We start from the raw sequence: 20,455 nt of genomic DNA, 5'->3' as shown, positions 1-20,455 counted from the left end.
ACCTGCTTCAGTGGATGGGGGTAAGTAGAAAAATAAAGTTTAGTTGGGTGTAAAGGCAGAAAAAGCATTGTACAAATAAAGTTTCATTTGATTGATATGGAGTTCTGTCTTTGAGTTCTGTTCTTTTGAGAGCAGCAGGACCATCACACATGCCAAAATGGTTTGCAGAGCCCCAATCTTCATAAAATCAAATAACTTTTTGAACATTTCAGATGGCCGCCACCAGGATAGTAAAGATATGTGACCAAATTATCTGAATTCCTTCTGTTAACCTCATGTATAAATGATGAGGAAATCTGCAGAGAGGAAACAAATCGTCTTTCATCTAGTGATCCCTCAAAACACATAGGGGCTCTAATGCATACTCCAAACTGCGTAAGCAAGGACTGCTTCATCCACTTCCATATCAAGAAAAATTACCACACTTCCCCCACTACATGTTTAAGTAAACAGGCCCAACCCAGCATGTGTGGATTCTGGCATATTCACAGCCATGAACAGGACTAGATTGAGACATTTTTTCCTCTTTTGGACCAGGAATTACAAACAGTGAAGCTACAGCAAGAACTCAAACCATTTTTGCACTCCTGATTATTTTCGGCAAAAAACACTTGAGAAAGTCCACAATGTCAATCACTGTTCCTGTAGACTTTGAGATCAGCTCAAAATATTCACAACTATCAACATGCTAACAAACCAAGAAGTGTCCCTTAGTTCAGATTTTTGGATAAAAATGGAGCAGTGTGGCATGCCATACTTGCCAGGCAAAAGATTGACCTGACACAGTTGTCATTCCCTGATTTACAGTACAGCTCCAGGTTGCTAATGTTTAGAAATCATATTCATGGGACAGCAAAAGTCATGTTTCCAAATTAACACTAGGTTGTGTTAATTCCTTTGAAGATGACATGACCCCACAAATCTACTTTAGCCTGTATAGATAAAGTACACTAATTACATAAGTCTATCTTACCTGTAAAATACCACCTTCTAAATATTGCCATTGAAGAAAATTTCCCTCTGGATCATATGAAGCTGCAATAAATTGCAATTTTATATTCTAGGAACATAAAATAATGTGGCATTAAGAACTGATATTTTTGTTTTTATACATACATACAACATTAAAAACAAGAATGTTATTAGTATCATACTTGTTTCACTGCAGTTTGATAAAACAAACTTAGCAAAGGAATTCATATATCAAAATGTAAATCCCACTTACTGTTAAGCTCGCTATAAATAAGCATCACCACTGAAATGTGAAAACTTAATTTGCTATTTCAAAATGTGGTGGAACATGACGACCATTATTTTAAGAGAAAAAGAAAAATAATGAAATGAAATGAAAGGAGAATGCTACATAATAAATCAGGACTCAACAAAGGTAAAATATAGAACTGCTTCATCAAAACAGATAATAGAGGAAAACACATACAAGTATCTAGGTTTTGCAAAAATTAAGTCATCTGACAGTTTACATCATACTAGTGATAAACATGTGCATATCATTAATCTTTCTACAACCCCGCTAGCAATATGCTGAGCTGTTGTGGTGTGTGCAAAAACTTAACAATGGAGTGCTGAAACACAATTTAACTTCTGTGAGGGAACTGAGAAGTAAGGTTGGCTGGGAAGACTGGGAAGGACATGCAAAGAACTGCTGGACCTGATCCCCTTCCTCACCACCATTCCCATCTCCGTTTGTGTTGTGTCTTTTTATATTGTGAGCCTGAGGGCAGGGAACTGTCTAATTAAAAATAATAATAATTGTAAGCTGCTCTGAGAGCCTTTAGGGCTGAAGGGTGGGTTATAAATACAGTAAATAAAATAAAATAAATTACAGCCCACAGTATAGCATGCTGGTTATAGTATCAAACTAGATTGTCCAGCTGTTTCAAAACATTAAAGGGGGCATTTTGGACACTTCTCAATTACATTTAAAACACCTGAAATATAATTGTGCAATAAAGTTGCCTATGTTACCATTTTAACGGTAAACACTTATCCCTCCACATTTGTGGCTTTGGCTTTTGCGGATTTGATTATTTGCGGCTGTTATTAATATGTCCTCTCTAGGAATATCGAGGTCCTCCAGCGCAACTTTATGGTCAACTTTAACCAAAAGTTGCACTGAAGGACCTAGAGATTGCTAGAGAGAACACTCCACTAGCCATCTGTAGCTCTTCCAGCACAATTCTATGGTCAATGTCTGGTAGATGTTGACCACAGAGTTGCACTGGAGGACCTAGAGATTCCCAGATAGATGTTCTCTCAGGTAAAAACATAGTATTTTTGTTATCTGCAATTTTCCACATTCACAGGAGTCCTGTGCCCCTAACCCCAACGAATGTGAAGGGACAAGTGTATATTCAATCTTAGTTTATATTATAATAACTGACATCCCCCCCGGGGAACAAAATGCATTAAAATGTTATGGTGGCTCCCTGTGCAACTCCATTGAAATCGGAATCACAGTAAAAGTAAGCCTGGAAACCTACCTTGTTTGTTCCTTTAAAAGTGAAACTAGTTGGAAATTGGGTTGTATCAAGGACCTGTGATGCTAATCCTGGCTGGTCACCATAGTATAGCCATGGAAGATTCTGCCTCCTGCAAGTAATTATACAATAGTTATTGCAGCTTACTTTTGTGATCAATTTTGGTAAAATATGCAACACAAGTTTTAAAAAAAAAAGAATAGCAGAGGCCACTTACCAAAATGATATTGAATTAACATTACCAAGCCCAGCAGTATTTGCATAGACATATTGAAACAGGCCACATGCATCATTGCTACCAGAACTTAAACTATTCATGTTCATCACGCACATATTTCCAAGCGCTTGGCAAGATGTCAGGTTGGAGTACAACTGCAAGGAGATAAAACAAATATAATTAATGACAAATTGTGGGAATATTTTAACACAAAGTAAATGTGTAAGCCTATTTTATAGATTTATTTAATGTAATTATATTTCTCCCAAATGGGACCCAAGAGAAAACCTTCCCCTAAAGATCTTAGGGTTCTGGAAGATTTATATGAGGAGATCCATATAAACCAGACTTCTGTGATCTGTGAAGTCTGTGATCCAGACTTCTCATGAGCAACAATTCTGAAGGAAGTAGGGTATGGTTTTCATTAATCCTCTTCCCCCTCCTGTGGACTTGCACAACCATGGTTGGGTGGGGTGGGGGTAACTGCCTCCCTACTTTTGTCTAATGTTAGCTTGCAGAAGTTCCTTCTGTTTGTAAACGGGCATATCTAGACCTAATCAATATCATTAGCAAATGTTATTGTTGTCTTAAATTTAGTGTATAAGTGAAAGATACCAATCTATTCTTGAGATAAAGATCAAATTCATAAACTATTCAATAATTGTGTCTAAATTAAATTTAAAGATGAAGAAACAATGAAAACACAGTCCAGGCAAAATTAATCACTTCACTATCACATTCATTTAATGGAAGAGACTGAAGTGGCCACTTAAAATCCCTCCCACAAGCAAGAGGGCTCTGAAATGTACTTAGCTTTGACTATAGTGTTTCTTAAACATCAAGCAGAGGTGGTGAACCTAGATGTTGTTACTGGCCATGCTAATGGTAAGCTAAAGAATCAAATGGGAGGGGATGATACACCACTTTGTACAGAGAAGCTGAAACCAGACTTTTACACACAAATGGTCTGTAGAACATGTAAACAGAGATTATTAAAATTAAACAGTTATTATGTGCATTACAGTATTTACTAGCAATTTTAACCAAAAAGAAAATCCTTATCAGAAAACTTACCCAGCAAGCAGCTGCTGCTGCTTGCAAATTTTTTGAAAACCAGGCTGATATCAAGGTGATGCCCTATAAATTAAGAAAGAAAGAATCAAACTATTGAAGCTGTCTTGGTGAAATTACAGTTGAGCCTCCGTATCTGTGGACTTACCATCTGTGAATTTCAGCATTCGTGGACAGCAAGCTCCTGTTGTCCCTAATGGCAGTGCGTATACACAGCCCTGCTGGCACGTGCCGTGCCACCATTAGGGGAAATGGGACTTGAGGTCCCACATTTTTTGTATCCCCCATGGATACCAAGGTCCGACTGTATCTAAAGGCCTACACAGAAGCAAGTACTGCTGTGATCAGTAGAAATTACTCAGAGTAAAGTATGTATGACAGCCTTTCTCAAGTTTCTTACCCTGGCGGAACTGCTGAAATACTTTTCAGGTCTCAGGGAACCCCTAATAAAAATAATTGTATCTATAGCTTAATCATGTTCCTAAAAATTAGTAAAAATAACAATCATGATCTCTAATTGAATCTCTACTTACTTTTCAAGGAATCCTAGGGTTCCAGGGAACTGTGGATGAGAAACTCTGATGCATGGGTTCTCTTTCTTTGTGTCCTTTTTCTCTCTGTCAACTGTATTTTGTGCACTTTTACACATTAGTTATTTTAAATTCTCTGTCATTTAGAATGTTATTCTGCTTTCAGAGTAAACTGCAGTTAGCAAGTAAAAGGCAGGGTTTGAAGGCTTCCTTATATTGTTTCTAACCGCATACATTGAGGACCGAGTAAGTGATAAAATTAACTCATAAAATTAATTCAGGGTTTGGATCTTTAGGAGTAAAAGGGAAGAGTGCTGGAAAAACAGTAAATAATCCAGTAAATAAAGCTTGAGCAGGGAATGGGGGGGATTCTGCTCTAGTTGATTTTACTGTAACTGGGGATGCTGGCCTACAACAAGAAAGATACACAGCTGCCTTTAGATTCCATTGCCCAGCATGAATGAACAGCAAAACAGAGAGAAAAAGGAAGAATAAGAAAGTCTAGATCACCAGCTATTCCCAACCATAGGTGTATAAATCTGACCACCACAATCTATATCACAAGGAAAGTGGAGGCTAGTGACAGAAAATGGCATCCCTAGATACATTTCAAAAGAAGCCTTCAAGTGTAGACAGTTTAAAATGTTTTTGTTTACTTATGCCAGGCTTACCTGACCTAATGTTTCATTTCACCTGTGTATATTGTTAGTTTTGAATAAAATATCTTTCATCCAGTTTTGGGGAAAGAGCAGAATACAAATACATATAACAACAACAACAACCAACTGGCATCCACTATGCTGCTCTCTTTCTGTAAGAAACAAACTCTGTTTGTTTCAGCTTGAGAACGGACTGTGTCTATTTGTTGTTTTTTAATGGTTTGTTTTTAAATTGTTTTAATTTTTTATAGTATATCTTTGATAGAGAGGCAGGATACAAAGAAAAAAATTTATTTTACACTTGTAACATTTGTATGGTGTGGATATTTAGCTAGGTTTGTTTAAACTGGTGCAAGCCATCTTGAGTCCCAAACTGGGAAAATGCAGGATATCACAGAATCATAGAATCATAGAGTTGGAAGAGACCATGCATAACAATGATAATGATACAAATAGTAATAATTATTTCAGTATTATTTTTGCTTCTGGTCCCAACATTTCTGTTAAAGAAGTAATGCTCAGGAACACATCTACTTTGTTAACTGAAGTACAATTATACTCTACAGTATACTCTTCATGACAGGGTATTTTTAACTTGCTGAGATTTTTACGTTTATGTACAGACTTATTTTACTTTTTGTGAACTATCCTCAGTATTGTTTTGCAAAAAAAAACAGCATACAAATAAATTGACCATGACTTACTAGTTTTCCAAACCGTACAGTTGCAGTTCCTTTTGGAGGAAAACTTCCAGTACTCCTGAAACATAAACCCCCTACCTGCAAAGAAAAATTAAAATAAGATTCAAATTAAAGGACCAAGGCTGAATCCAGAGTATTCCCACTTTTGGAAAGGCTCCTGTTCATGGAAAGGTTGCAGATTTAAGGCAGTAGGTGCAGAGGTTGTGCAGCTTTCCAGATGTTGTCAGGATGCAACTTAAGCTAACTAGCAAGCATAGCCAATGGTGAAGAATACTAGGAGTTCCAGTCCAACAATATCTGGAGGCTGAATGATTCCCATCCCTGCAATAAAGTCTGCAGCTCATGAAGAAGGAAGTTCCCCCTTGTCCTAGAGACCAACTGTACTACTTCCATTCTGGAACATCTTTCTGAGGGGGAGGGAATCATTCTCCCTTTCCTGTTTCAGTGTGGACTCCACAGAGAAGTATCTGGATTAAATCTCTAGATTTAACCCACAGTGCTGAATCCAGATTTATACAAAGAAATGTCTATTTGGCATGTGACCCATGAAAAAGCTTCATGTAATATCAGTAATAGTCTAGAAATTTGAAATGGGAAAAAAACTTATTAAACTGTGTGAACATTGAAAAACTGAAGCTTCCAGTATGAGATACAGAGTAACATTTCTCTTACATGATTTCTTGTTGTTGCACTTACTAAAATATTTGGCTCAGAACAGGTACATGACTTGTTTACACTGATGAAAGTTGGTTCACATCTTATACACCTACCAAACAGAAAATGAAATACATAACATGTCAGAAAACTACTGTAGAGAGTAAACAAATAGATTTGGGTTTAATACAGTTATGAAGCTTTCTATTTTATGGTGTAAAATAGTTTTTATAACAAGCGCAATAGCCACTGTGACAACACGTTAGCTGAATGTTTCACAAAGCACTAGTATCACTATGTGCTGCATAGTATTAGAGTTATTAAATGCTGCAATGTCAGAAATAGCCACAACTAGTAGTAATGTAGGGTCCATACAGACAGGCCAAAATAAAGCTGCTTTGGGTCACTTTGAAGGTATGCTATTTAAATGATGCATGCGTCATTAGGACTGGAGCATGGCTTTGGCGTGGCTTAGGGCCTCTTAGGACGCATGCAGCATTTAAATAGCATACCTCCAAAGTGACCCAAAGCAGCTTTATTTTGGCCTGTCTGTATGGGCCCATAGTTACTGAAAGTATGCTGTTGCATGACCCAGTACTGGCTAAGAGAAAATCCAGCAAAACTAGAGAGGAATCATATACTAAACATCTTAAAATATTTCAGCTACTACTGGAGAGGGCAAAGGTTTTTCTTGGCCAGGCCTCTAGATTCTGGAATGAGGGAAAAAGAAGACAGATCATCACTGTGATGTCTAGGTCTCTGCCACACTATATGAACTAATATGAAGAATCTGCATAGCTAGATACTTTCAATGGCTCTGTGCCAGAGTATACCATGAAAATCCTAGGATCATGTCAGTTCCTCCAAGACAAAGATAGGTTGTTTCTGGGCAGTAAAAGTAAGTTGTGGAATAATCTTTTTTTCCTGACCCACCATCAACCAACACAGAACAATATTTGATTGTCATGAAAGACAAAATATAGAGCAGGAAGAGGTTCTGGATGTATATAATGAGAAGAGAAAAGGTTCAGTTCTTCTTCGCAGAACTTCACATGGTTTAAGTGTTCTATTCCACATACAAGTATCACTTTGTACAGCTCTGACTGATCTCCATTATTTCTAAAAAGCACCTCTGTCCAATCAGAATTTCTCCAATGTTATACTTTTGTTTACTGAGAGCTTTGAATAAATCTTCTTTTCTAATTAATTCCATTTTTAAGAAAAGTTGTGATGAGGCTAGAACTTCTCTATTTAATTTTGCATTTTTCTTCTATTTCTTCCTGGATTAATTTTTGAATTTTAATTTTTCCAAGATGCTGCCCTATACCTTGCATCCTGAGTCAACCACCACCTAGGTCCTCTAAAACCTGTTTTCAGGAATAGGTATAAATTTTGTCATCCTCCATCTTTAGGCCAACCCAGTGTACAGAACAACACACAGTAAGTTTTAAGTACTGTGGAAGAACTTCTTGACAGTAAGGGCTGCTCAATAGTGGAACACACTCCCTCGGAGTGTGGTGGAGTCTCCTTCTTTGGAGGTCTTTAAGCAGAGGCTGGATGGTCATCTGTCGGGGATGCTTTGATTTAGATTTAGACAAGCCCTCCCTTTAGCCACCATCTTGAGGGAGAGAGAGGCAGGCTAGCTCCACCTGGCCTGCCTGGAAGAAGACAAGCCCTCCCTTCATCCACCATCTTGAGGGAGTGGAAGGCAGGCTAGCTCCACCAGGCCTGCCTGGAAGAAGACAAGCCCTCCCTTCAACCACCATCTTGAGGGAGCAGAAGGCAGGCTAGCTCCAAGAAGCCAAGCCCTCCCTCCAGTCCATCTGCCTTGGTCCAGGCCTCGAAGGTAGAGAAGAACTGCTGGACCTCATCCCCTTCCCCACCACCACTCCCTTCTCCTTTTGTGTCATGCCTTTTTACATTGTAAGCCTGAGGGCAGGGAACCGTCTAATTAAAAAGATTGTATGTACAGCGCTGTGTAAATTTACAGCGCTTTATAAATAAAGGTTAATAATAATAATAATAATAATAATAATTTCCTGCATGGCAGGGGGTTAGACTGGATGGCCCTTGCAATTCTATGATTCTAAGTAGAGGGCTGGACTATAGCCAATTTTGTATGAGGTACGACTTATAAGAACCAACTTTGTATTATACTTTAATCAAAGTAGCTCTACACTACAAATTTAGTTTAATCATCATACTGCTGATTTTCTGAAAATTATTAATTTTCTTCTAATTTTTTGTATATTTTCCTTTCTCATAGATCAGTTTTCATGTTTACCTGTTGAGATTTAAATAAATCTTTCACATTCACCTTTGGATGAACTTAGATCAAATAATGTTATACCTTAAAAACTGGGGGAACTAGAGAATCTCATTTTCAATCACTGTACAATTTAAGATATTGAGACACAGATCCCATACCACATTTTTGGCTAAAGTTGGAACCTGTGTCTGAGACTGTGTCTGAAACATTAAAAACTAGTGATGGGCAAGAGGAAGAATGGCCCATGTCCTACATGTGGCCCCATTAAAATTATTTTTCTAGCATCCCCAAACCTCTCTGATCTCCCCATAGCCCTGATATCCCAATGGGGGTGAGGTTAAAAAGAATTACCCCAGAAAGTGAAATTAAGGGCAATCCCTTATTTTGCAGTCCTGAAGGTGTAGCCAAACATCTATAAAACCACAGAAACCCCTCAAACTCTTTCAAAACAATATCAACTGCTTAAAAGGGGCAACCAGATGTGACTTCTGATGCAATTAGCTGCAGGTTTTTTTGCCTGAAAATTGTTGGGTGCAGCCTCCTGTGGGTCAGATGGTGCAACTCCCAGTTGCCCATGCCAGGACTACTAGTCTGAAAAGATCAGAAATGTAGTGCCTAAACCATCAAGCAATGGCACTGTATGAGCCTGATACACCCTCAACAGCTAAATAAATAATGGTTTTCCAAGGGAAAAAAAATTTTTTAACAACCCCAGTAAACTTTTCAACACAGCAGTAGTACTATGCAAAATTTAAAACTGTTGCCATAACATTTTGAATACATTTTGAGTACAGGGCCACCATAGTGTAGTGGTTAAGATTCTGGGGACCAGTGCTCAAACCCACTGGGAAACCACTGGGTGATCTTGGGCAAGTCATACTTTCTCACCATCAGAGGAAGGCAAAGATAACCCCCTCTGAACAAATCTTGCCAAGAAAACCCTATGTTAGATTTGCCTTACATATCAGAATCAAAACAAATCTGTCATAAATTGTGTGTATGCATTGTGTTAATTTGTTATATTGGTTAATATCGAATTATAAGAGTATTAGAGTGTATAACTTAGGTTGCTGAGGAATGATAGGTGGCATAGTGCTGATGTAAACACTTAGTAGTGGTTCAAAAGGAAGATTGTTGCCTGGCACAAGAATGTGCAGCTGTCTGGGGGAGGTTTTCTTTCATCAGGACTTTCTCATGGGAAATGGAAAGCAGTGACAAGACTGAAAGTGTATGATGGGCCAGGCAGATTGGGCAGGCATGGCTGGAAGGACAGGTATGTTTTAATTTGTAAACAAATCAAAGAAAAGACTGTGAAATTGTTAGGGTGGGACTGTGTTAATTTTATGCCATTGTTTCTGGATGGTGACAGTTCTAACTGCAAGCATCTTCCTACTGACGCTTTAAATTATTGGAATAATGTTTTTGCTCTTTGAAACACCAACGGCTGATTCACTGAGTGCAGTCTTGACAGCTTACCCTAAATCAGAAATGACTTGAAGGCACATAACAACATCAACTATTCTTACTTCCAGTTTCATACATTTTATAGGGAATGCATAAGAAATGTTAATCATTTTACCATGTCTAGTGCTACACAATAATCCTCCAAACACCCTTACCTGTTACTTAATGGTTTTGGAGCAGCAAATGACGGTTCCATTCCATCACACTGAACACATAATGCAGTTTTCAACAAGGCACCATTAGTGTTTCTTTCCACTGTTAAAAAAATATGAAAAAACACCAACATGCACTTCTGTATCACATTACATTTGTGCAGAAATAGGTATGTACAAACACAGTACTTCAGAAGAACAGATCTAGAGAATCCAGTTTTTGCTGAATAATACTTGAAAAGAACCATTCAAGACTGGCTATGCATTATAGATTATAGCAAAGCATCTGACCGTATAGATCATGAAGAACTATGGATCAATCTTAAAGAAATGAATGTGCCACAACATTTGATTGGCTTGATGCATAACCTATACTTAGGTTAAGAGGCCTAAGAAACCATTGGAAACCATTTTTCTCTATGTTCTTTCCTATCTCCCTATCTGTTTAATTTGTATGCTGAACAAATAATACGTAAAGCAGGATTAGAGTCAGAGGAAGGAGACCTGAAAACTGGAGGCAGGACCACCAACAAAATACAAATGACATTATACTACAAGCAGAAAATAGCAAAGACTTGGAACAATTACTGAAAAAAGTCGAGGAGGAAATAGATGAACATTAAGAAAACAAAAATAATGACCACAGAGGACTTCCACAGCTTTAAAGCAGACAAAGAAGACATTGGTCTGAAACAGACAGGCAGATGGGGGCCGCTTTCAGATGCTCTCGGGCATGGTGTTTAGATGTCACATGCCCCCAAACCATGCTGAAGCCATACCAGGACCATCTTAGGCAGCCCAAAAAGGAGCAGATGTTTTCCGCTTCTTTCCATGGTCCTTAGGGACAGCTGCAGTGGACGCTCTTGGGACTGCAGTCTGTGGTTGTTGCTGTCCTGGGGCAATCGGATCAGGAGAGGCTTCTGGCCACTCCTTCCTGCCTATTTCACCCCACTGAAATAATTCAAGATTTTCCATACTTTGCTCAGCCATTAATCATAATATAACCTGTAGTCAAGAAATCAGAAAAAGACTAGGACTAAGAAAGGCAGCAATCAAAGAACTAGACCAGATCCTGAAGTGTAAAGATATATCATTGAATATATCTTGAGGGGAGAGAGGCAGGCAAGCTCCAACTGCCTGCCTGGAAGAAGAAAAGCCCTCCCTTCTTCCACCATCTTGAGGGGAGAGAGGCAGGCAAGCTCCAACTGCCTGCCTGGAAGAAGACAAGCCCTCCCTTCAGCCACCATCTTGAGGGGAGAGAGGCAGGCAAGCTCCAACTGCCTGCCTGGAAGAAGAAAAGCCCTCCCTTCTTCCACCATCTTGAGGGGAGAGAGGCAGGCAAGCTCCAACTGCCTGCCTGGAAGAAGACAAGCCCTCCCTTCAGCCACCATCTTGAGGGGAGAGAGCAGGCAAGCTCCAACTGCCTGCCTGGAAGAAGAAAAGCCCTCCCTTCTTCCACCATCTTGAGGGGAGAGAGGCAGGCAAGCTCCAACTGCCTGCCTGGAAGAAGACAAGCCCTCCCTTCAGCCACCATCTTGAGGGGAGAGAGGCAGGCAAGCTCCAACTGCCTGCCTGGAAGAAGAAAAGCCCTCCCTTCTTCCACCATCTTGAGGGGAGAGAGGCAGGCAAGCTCCAACTGCCTGCCTGGAAGAAGACAAGCCCTCCCTTCAGCCACCATCTTGAGGGGAGAGAGGCAGGCAAGCTCCAACTGCCTGCCTGGAAGAAGAAAAGCCCTCCCTTCTTCCACCATCTTGAGGGGAGAGAGGCAGGCAAGCTCCAACTGCCTGCCTGGAAGAAGACAAGCCCTCCCTTCAGCCACCATCTTGAGGGGAGAGAGGCAGGCAAGCTCCAACTGCCTGCCTGGAAGAAGAAAAGCCCTCCCTTCTTCCACCATCTTGAGGGGAGAGAGGCAGGCAAGCTCCAACTGCCTGCCTGGAAGAAGAAAAGCCCTCCCTTCTTCCACCATCTTGAGGGGAGAGAGGCAGGCAAGCTCCAACTGCCTGCCTGGAAGAAGACAAGCCCTCCCTTCAGCCACCATCTTGAGGGGAGAGAGGCAGGCAAGCTCCAACTGCCTGCCTGGAAGAAGACAAGCCCTCCCTTCAGCCACCATCTTGAGGGGAGAGAGGCAGGCAAGCTCCAACTGCCTGCCTGGAAGAAGAAAAGCCCTCCCTTCTTCCACCATCTTGAGGGGAGAGAGGCAGGCAAGCTCCAACTGCCTGCCTGGAAGAAGACAAGCCCTCCCTTCAGCCACCATCTTGAGGGGAGAGAGGCAGGCAAGCTCCAACTGCCTGCCTGGAAGAAGACAAGCCCTCCCTTCAGCCACCATCTTGAGGGGAGAGAGGCAGGCAAGCTCCAACTGCCTGCCTGGAAGAAGAAAAGCCCTCCCTTCTTCCACCATCTTGAGGGGAGAGAGGCAGGCAAGCTCCAACTGCCTGCCTGGAAGAAGACAAGCCCTCCCTTCAGCCACCATCTTGAGGGGAGAGAGGCAGGCAAGCTCCAACTGCCTGCCTGGAAGAAGAAAAGCCCTCCCTTCTTCCACCATCTTGAGGGGAGAGAGGCAGGCAAGCTCCAACTGCCTGCCTGGAAGAAGAAAAGCCCTCCCTTCTTCCACCATCTTGAGGGGAGAGAGGCAGGCAAGCTCCAACTGCCTGCCTGGAAGAAGACAAGCCCTCCCTTCAGCCACCATCTTGAGGGGAGAGAGGCAGGCAAGCTCCAACTGCCTGCCTGGAAGAAGACAAGCCCTCCCTTCAGCCACCATCTTGAGGGGAGAGAGGCAGGCAAGCTCCAACTGCCTGCCTGGAAGAAGAAAAGCCCTCCCTTCTTCCACCATCTTGAGGGGAGAGAGGCAGGCAAGCTCCAACTGCCTGCCTGGAAGAAGACAAGCCCTCCCTTCAGCCACCATCTTGAGGGGAGAGAGGCAGGCAAGCTCCAACTGCCTGTCTGGAAGAAGAAAAGCCCTCCCTTCTTCCACCATCTTGAGGGGAGAGAGGCAGGCAAGCTCCAACTGCCTGCCTGGAAGAAGACAAGCCCTCCCTTCAGCCACCATCTTGAGGGGAGAGAGGCAGGCAAGCTCCAACTGCCTGCCTGGAAGAAGAAAAGCCCTCCCTTCTTCCACCATCTTGAGGGGAGAGAGGCAGGCAAGCTCCAACTGCCTGCCTGGAAGAAGACAAGCCCTCCCTTCAGCCACCATCTTGAGGGGAGAGAGGCAGGCAAGCTCCAACTGCCTGCCTGGAAGAAGAAAAGCCCTCCCTTCTTCCACCATCTTGAGGGGAGAGAGGCAGGCAAGCTCCAACTGCCTGCCTGGAAGAAGACAAGCCCTCCCTTCAGCCACCATCTTGAGGGGAGAGAGGCAGGCAAGCTCCAACTGCCTGCCTGGAAGAAGACAAGCCCTCCCTTCAGCCACCATCTTGAGGGGAGAGAGGCAGGCAAGCTCCAACTGCCTGCCTGGAAGAAGAAAAGCCCTCCCTTCTTCCACCATCTTGAGGGGAGAGAGGCAGGCAAGCTCCAACTGCCTGCCTGGAAGAAGAAAAGCCCTCCCTTCTTCCACCATCTTGAGGGGAGAGAGGCAGGCAAGCTCCAACTGCCTGCCTGGAAGAAGACAAGCCCTCCCTTCAGCCACCATCTTGAGGGGAGAGAGGCAGGCAAGCTCCAACTGCCTGCCTGGAAGAAGAAAAGCCCTCCCTTCTTCCACCATCTTGAGGGGAGAGAGGCAGGCAAGCTCCAACTGCCTGCCTGGAAGAAGACAAGCCCTCCCTTCAGCCACCATCTTGAGGGGAGAGAGGCAGGCAAGCTCCAACTGCCTGCCTGGAAGAAGAAAAGCCCTCCCTTCTTCCACCATCTTGAGGGGAGAGAGGCAGGCAAGCTCCAACTGCCTGCCTGGAAGAAGACAAGCCCTCCCTTCAGCCACCATCTTGAGGGGAGAGAGGCAGGCAAGCTCCAACTGCCTGCCTGGAAGAAGAAAAGCCCTCCCTTCTTCCACCATCTTGAGGGGAGAGAGGCAGGCAAGCTCCAACTGCCTGCCTGGAAGAAGAAAAGCCCTCCCTTCTTCCACCATCTTGAGGGGAGAGAGGCAGGCAAGCTCCAACTGCCTGCCTGGAAGAAGACAAGCCCTCCCTTCAGCCACCATCTTGAGGGGAGAGAGGCAGGCAAGCTCCAACTGCCTGCCTGGAAGAAGACAAGCCCTCCCTTCAGCCACCATCTTGAGGGGAGAGAGGCAGGCAAGCTCCAACTGCCTGCCTGGAAGAAGAAAAGCCCTCCCTTCTTCCACCATCTTGAGGGGAGAGAGGCAGGCAAGCTCCAACTGCCTGCCTGGAAGAAGACAAGCCCTCCCTTCAGCCACCATCTTGAGGGGAGAGAGGCAGGCAAGCTCCAACTGCCTGTCTGGAAGAAGAAAAGCCCTCCCTTCTTCCACCATCTTGAGGGGAGAGAGGCAGGCAAGCTCCAACTGCCTGCCTGGAAGAAGACAAGCCCTCCCTTCAGCCACCATCTTGAGGGGAGAGAGGCAGGCAAGCTCCAACTGCCTGCCTGGAAGAAGAAAAGCCCTCCCTTCTTCCACCATCTTGAGGGGAGAGAGGCAGGCAAGCTCCAACTGCCTGCCTGGAAGAAGACAAGCCCTCCCTTCAGCCACCATCTTGAGGGGAGAGAGGCAGGCAAGCTCCAACTGCCTGCCTGGAAGAAGAAAAGCCCTCCCTTCTTCCACCATCTTGAGGGGAGAGAGGCAGGCAAGCTCCAACTGCCTGCCTGGAAGAAGACAAGCCCTCCCTTCAGCCACCATCTTGAGGGGAGAGAGGCAGGCAAGCTCCAACTGCCTGCCTGGAAGAAGACAAGCCCTCCCTTCAGCCACCATCTTGAGGGGAGAGAGGCAGGCAAGCTCCAACTGCCTGCCTGGAAGAAGAAAAGCCCTCCCTTCTTCCACCATCTTGAGGGGAGAGAGGCAGGCAAGCTCCAACTGCCTGCCTGGAAGAAGACAAGCCCTCCCTTCAGCCACCATCTTGAGGGGAGAGAGGCAGGCAAGCTCCAACTGCCTGCCTGGAAGAAGACAAGCCCTCCCTTCAGCCACCATCTTGAGGGGAGAGAGGCAGGCAAACTCCAACTGCCTGCCTGGAAGAAGAAAAGCCCTCCCTTCTTCCACCATCTTGAGGGGAGAGAGGCAGGCAAGCTCCAACTGCCTGCCTGGAAGAAGACAAGCCCTCCCTTCAGCCACCATCTTGAGGGGAGAGAGGCAGGCAAGCTCCAACTGCCTGCCTGGAAGAAGAAAAGCCCTCCCTTCTTCCACCATCTTGAGGGGAGAGAGGCAGGCAAGCTCCAACTGCCTGCCTGGAAGAAGACAAGCCCTCCCTTCAGCCACCATCTTGAGGGGAGAGAGGCAGGCAAGCTCCAACTGCCTGCCTGGAAGAAGAAAAGCCCTCCCTTCTTCCACCATCTTGAGGGGAGAGAGGCAGGCAAGCTCCAACTGCCTGCCTGGAAGAAGACAAGCCCTCCCTTCAGCCACCATCTTGAGGGGAGAGAGGCAGGCAAGCTCCAACTGCCTGCCTGGAAGAAGAAAAGCCCTCCCTTCTTCCACCATCTTGAGGGGAGAGAGGCAGGCAAGCTCCAACTGCCTGCCTGGAAGAAGAAAAGCCCTCCCTTCTTCCACCATCTTGAGGGGAGAGAGGCAGGCAAGCTCCAACTGCCTGCCTGGAAGAAGACAAGCCCTCCCTTCAGCCACCATCTTGAGGGGAGAGAGGCAGGCAAGCTCCAACTGCCTGCCTGGAAGAAGACAAGCCCTCCCTTCAGCCACCATCTTGAGGGGAGAGAGGCAGGCAAGCTCCAACTGCCTGCCTGGAAGAAGAAAAGCCCTCCCTTCTTCCACCATCTTGAGGGGAGAGAGGCAGGCAAGCTCCAACTGCCTGCCTGGAAGAAGACAAGCCCTCCCTTCAGCCACCATCTTGAGGGGAGAGAGGCAGGCAAGCTCCAACTGCCTGTCTGGAAGAAGAAAAGCCCTCCCTTCTTCCACCATCTTGAGGGGAGAGAGGCAGGCAAGCTCCAACTGCCTGCCTGGAAGAAGACAAGCCCTCCCTTCAGCCACCATCTTGAGGGGAGAGAGGCAGGCAAGCTCCAACTGCCTGCCTGGAAGAAGAAAAGCCCTCCCTTCTTCCACCATCTTGAGGGGAGAGAGGCAGGCAAGCTCCAACTGCCTGCCTGGAAGAAGACAAGCCCTCCCTTCAGCCACCATCTTGAGGGGAGAGAGGCAGGCAAGCTCCAACTGCCTGCCTGGAAGAAGAAAAGCCCTCCCTTCTTCCACCATCTTGAGGGGAGAGAGGCAGGCAAGCTCCAACTGCCTGCCTGGAAGAAGACAAGCCCTCCCTTCAGCCACCATCTTGAGGGGAGAGAGGCAGGCAAGCTCCAACTGCCTGCCTGGAAGAAGACAAGCCCTCCCTTCAGCCACCATCTTGAGGGGAGAGAGGCAGGCAAGCTCCAACTGCCTGCCTGGAAGAAGAAAAGCCCTCCCTTCTTCCACCATCTTGAGGGGAGAGAGGCAGGCAAGCTCCAACTGCCTGCCTGGAAGAAGACAAGCCCTCCCTTCAGCCACCATCTTGAGGGGAGAGAGGCAGGCAAGCTCCAACTGCCTGCCTGGAAGAAGAAAAGCCCTCCTTCCGACCACCATCTTGAGGAGAGAGAGGCCTGGCCTGAAAGACTAAGAGCCCTCTTCCGACCACCATCTTGAGGGGGAGAGAGGCCTGTTATGTTTGTTTGTTTGTTTGTTTTACTTTGTATTGTACTTCCTGTTGTACACCGCTTTGATTTAATTTGGAAAAGCGGTATATAAATAAACATCATCATCATCATCATCATCATTATTATTATTATTATTAATACTAGGGTTAGTATTGTTCATGCCATCATATTTCACATTTCTATGTATGGCTGTGAAAGCTGGACAGTGATGAAAGCAGATAGCAACAGAGGGGCTGTACCATGCAGCCGCCTCTTTACTGCCCAGACTGTGGCTATGGCAACTGCACACTGCGACCCTGATCTGGCCTCCAGAGAGCGCAAAAAGGAAGCACAAAAAAGCAGTTGCTTTTTGCACTCTCCAAGTGGTGCCATTGTGTAGATGCAGCGCTGGAGTCGCATCATCATGGCATGCACTGTGTAGACCAGCATGCGCCAAATGGTGCCCTGGGGGCAGGGCTAGGGCATCCAGCATGCGGACTCTGTGCCCTGGCTTCACCCACACTTTGTGCCAGCCTGTATAGGCTTATTTGAGATGGGTTGCTAGAAGAAGTTTGTGGATACTGTGGACTGCTAAAACAACAAATAAATGGGTCCTTGAGCAAATCAAACTTGAGCTCTCCCAAGAGGCCATGATGACTAAGCTGAGGTTGTTGCATTTTTGCCATAATATCATGAGAAGACATGACTCACTAGAAAAGAAAATGATGCAACTTTTCATTCTACCTGAATGATAGCCAATGGCAGAATAGTTACAGACATTATACTCCTCAAATTCAGCAAGGTAACGTACATATTTGTTACATTTCTTATACACAGATCCAACATATATGATTACATGTAATGACGGAGGGACCTCTTCTATGTGTATAACTCTCCTGTGAACTGAAAATTGGAAAGAACTCACATAATATGTTCAATAGACTTCTCTTTTGGAAAAAATCAGATTTTATCCAAATAAGTGGCTTCACCAAACACTTACCTAAAATCTCATTAAGGGGGCATTTACATTTTCCTTCAGCAGTTAATTCATAAGGGCAAGCAATGCAGTCCCATCCATCTTGAGTAACTCCGCTCTAAACAAAAAATTAAAACATTGAAAAATTCGCTACAATAAGTGGGAAAAGGCAATATTAATCTGCTTGTAGCTGAAACTATTTGTAATTATTAGCCACAGGACAGTTACCGCATTGTCTGGACATTTTTCACAAGTAATAGATCCACCATTATCAGAAATGATCCTGAATCCTGGTTGACATTCACAAGATGTATCTGAAAAGAACAGAAGAACTTGTATCAACAGATACACATTAAACCCAAGTTTGTTCCAACAATACTGTTTCTTTGATGCATTCCCAATGTAGAAATTAAGCAGTTTGACACCACTTTAACTGTTGTGGCTCAATGCTAGGAATTTATGGGAACTGTTGTTTGTTGTGGCACCAGAGCTCTCTGACAGTTGACTAAATGTCTCACAAAACTACATGTCCCAGAATCCCATAGCATGGAGCCATGTCAGTTAAAGTGGTGTCAAGATGGATTAGTTCAGCAGTGTGGATGCAGATAGTATGATAGTAGTCTTAAAAGACCTTCTGTGTATTGATTCTCACAGTTGTTCAAAGAACCTCCAAATTTCTTATCATCCCTGTCATTTAAGCAGTTGGTGATGAATGAGTGAACAGGACTGAAAGGGAGTGTATAAGGTTGTCGGAGGAAAGGTAGATTTGTTTCAAAAAGTGATTATGATAAAAAGGAATAATTAAGCTTATTACTGTTGAAGGCAGCCCTCAGAAACACCCTCCTTCTCTCCTGCCAACATTTTAGTCTGATGAATTGTTGCTCCGCAGCACTGAAAACAGAAGCTGAAAAGGCAACCCTGTGAAAGGTAAAGTTCTGAGTGTGATGGCAGGGCCAGTTCTAGGTTTGGCAAGGCTTTTGGCAACACGCCTTGGATAGTGTCTCCATTGTCTTTCCTTCTTACTGTGCTTTCAATCCAGGTATCACCTATTCTGTATTTGTGCATTTCATTTTTTCCTGTCTAGACACTGCGCCTTACATTTTTCTCTGTTGACACACATTTTGATAGTTTTAGCCCAGCTCTCCAGTTTGTCCAGGTCATTCTGCATCCTGATCCTGTTCTCTGGGCTCCTTCCATTCGGTGTCATCTGCAAATGGGATAAATACTACTTCCATTCCATCATCTATGGTCCAAAACGTAGATATATTCCGGTTCAAGACCACTTTAACTGGGAAAAGGTGGGATATAAACAAAGTTGATTTTGACGACGGTGGCTGGAATGAGCAATCACACTGCAGACATAATCCAGTTTGAGACCGTTTTAACTGTCCTGGCTCAATGCCAGGGAATTCTGGGAACTGTAGTTTTGTGAGACGTTTAGCCTTCTCTGCCAGAGAGAGCTCTGGGGCCACAAAAAACTACAATGATTCCCAGCATTCCCTTGCACTGAGCCAGGACAGTTAAAGCGGACTCAAAGTGGATTATTTCTGCAGTGTGGTTTTGGGCTGTGGTTTCCTTACTCCAGCCATCATCACCAAAACCAACGTTATTCATATCCCACCTTTTCCCAGTTAAAGCGGTCTCAAACTGGATTATTTCCAGAGCAAAGAGCCAGACAAAGAGTTAAAGCGCTTCCAAACCGGGTTATTTCTCCAGTGTGGATGCAGCCTCCTCTATGGCTTCCTCCTCCTCCTGCTCACCCTGCCTGCTTTTCCTCTGGGAAGCCCCGCACTCTCCGCAGGAGAGGCTTCCGATATCGAAGTACTGGGTCGGGCCGCAGCCCCGAGGCTGCCGGAGGGGAAGGAGGAAGCCTGGGCCGCCCGAAGGCCCAGCGGCGCGGCTCGAAGGGAGCAGGAGCAAGGCCAGGCCCAGCATCCAGCGCCTCCGCGTCGCCATGGCTACCGAGGCCACGCCCACCCGGCTCTCGGCGGAGCGTGAAATGGCGGGCTGCTCTGAAGCTGAGGACTCCTACGGGGCGCCGCGAGGGTCATAAAAGTGACGCTTGAAACGCGCGCTGGAAATCCGTCTCTCGTCCAATGGAGAAGATGGCTGCCGTCTTACTGTGTCCCAAACCCCAGAGACGCCTGGGAAAGGGACTTCTGCGTTGGGCGAAATAAATTGATCCCTCCCAGAGAGGACTCTGTTTTCTACTCTGTTCAGGGTGACACAGGGGAAGGCACACTCTCTCAGCCTCAGAGGACGGCGCTGGAGGGACCTGCCCAGAAAAGCAGAAGGCGGAAACGGCTGGAAGGCCCGAAACAGCAACAGCGCTCTGTCTGTGGCCGAACGACGTGGCAGCCTCTGCAATGAGCTTGCGGAGCGCTCCTGTAGCGCCTTTGAGCATGGGACGTCAAGGAAGTGGAATGAAGAAAGAAGTGGGCAGCATGGGCTTCCCCAGAGTCCAGTCAGCTTCCTCAGATGCAAACAGAAACCCATCAGTGATACCTTTATCGGCCAACAGAAATGCACAACATACTTGCTGCAAGCTTTCGAAGAAGCTCCGTGGGC

The 20,455-nt window shown here is 45.0% G+C and overlaps 1 protein-coding gene across 2 annotated transcripts in view; it reads right to left on the bottom strand.

Annotated features, from left to right (window-relative positions):
• The window catches only part of TMEM67 (transmembrane protein 67), a 48,460-nt gene extending 28,617 nt beyond the window's left edge, over positions 1 to 19,843 (bottom strand). For both annotated transcript variants that reach the window (XM_089517627.1, XM_089517628.1), the window contains exons 1-10: positions 19,648 to 19,843; positions 18,116 to 18,201; positions 17,912 to 18,005; positions 10,219 to 10,318; positions 6,373 to 6,442; positions 5,680 to 5,754; positions 3,790 to 3,852; positions 2,716 to 2,870; positions 2,502 to 2,610; positions 974 to 1,060 (exon numbers count right to left, since the gene is read on the bottom strand). In XM_089517627.1, coding sequence (XP_089373753.1) covers positions 974 to 1,060; positions 2,502 to 2,610; positions 2,716 to 2,870; positions 3,790 to 3,852; positions 5,680 to 5,754; positions 6,373 to 6,442; positions 10,219 to 10,318; positions 17,912 to 18,005; positions 18,116 to 18,201; positions 19,648 to 19,843 — 1,035 coding nt within the window. The remainder of the gene's footprint in view (positions 1 to 973; positions 1,061 to 2,501; positions 2,611 to 2,715; positions 2,871 to 3,789; positions 3,853 to 5,679; positions 5,755 to 6,372; positions 6,443 to 10,218; positions 10,319 to 17,911; positions 18,006 to 18,115; positions 18,202 to 19,647) is intronic.
• Positions 19,844 to 20,455: the final 612 nt, after the last annotated feature.

Source organism: Sceloporus occidentalis, unplaced genomic scaffold (assembly GCF_023333645.1).
Source record: "Sceloporus occidentalis isolate IW3139 unplaced genomic scaffold, rSceOcc1.0.p SCAF_3, whole genome shotgun sequence".
In the NCBI taxonomy this organism is placed as follows: domain Eukaryota; kingdom Metazoa; phylum Chordata; class Lepidosauria; order Squamata; family Phrynosomatidae; genus Sceloporus; species Sceloporus occidentalis.
The sequence above is the reverse complement of the archived record's forward strand: the minus strand, read 5'-3'. Positions and strand labels throughout refer to the sequence as shown.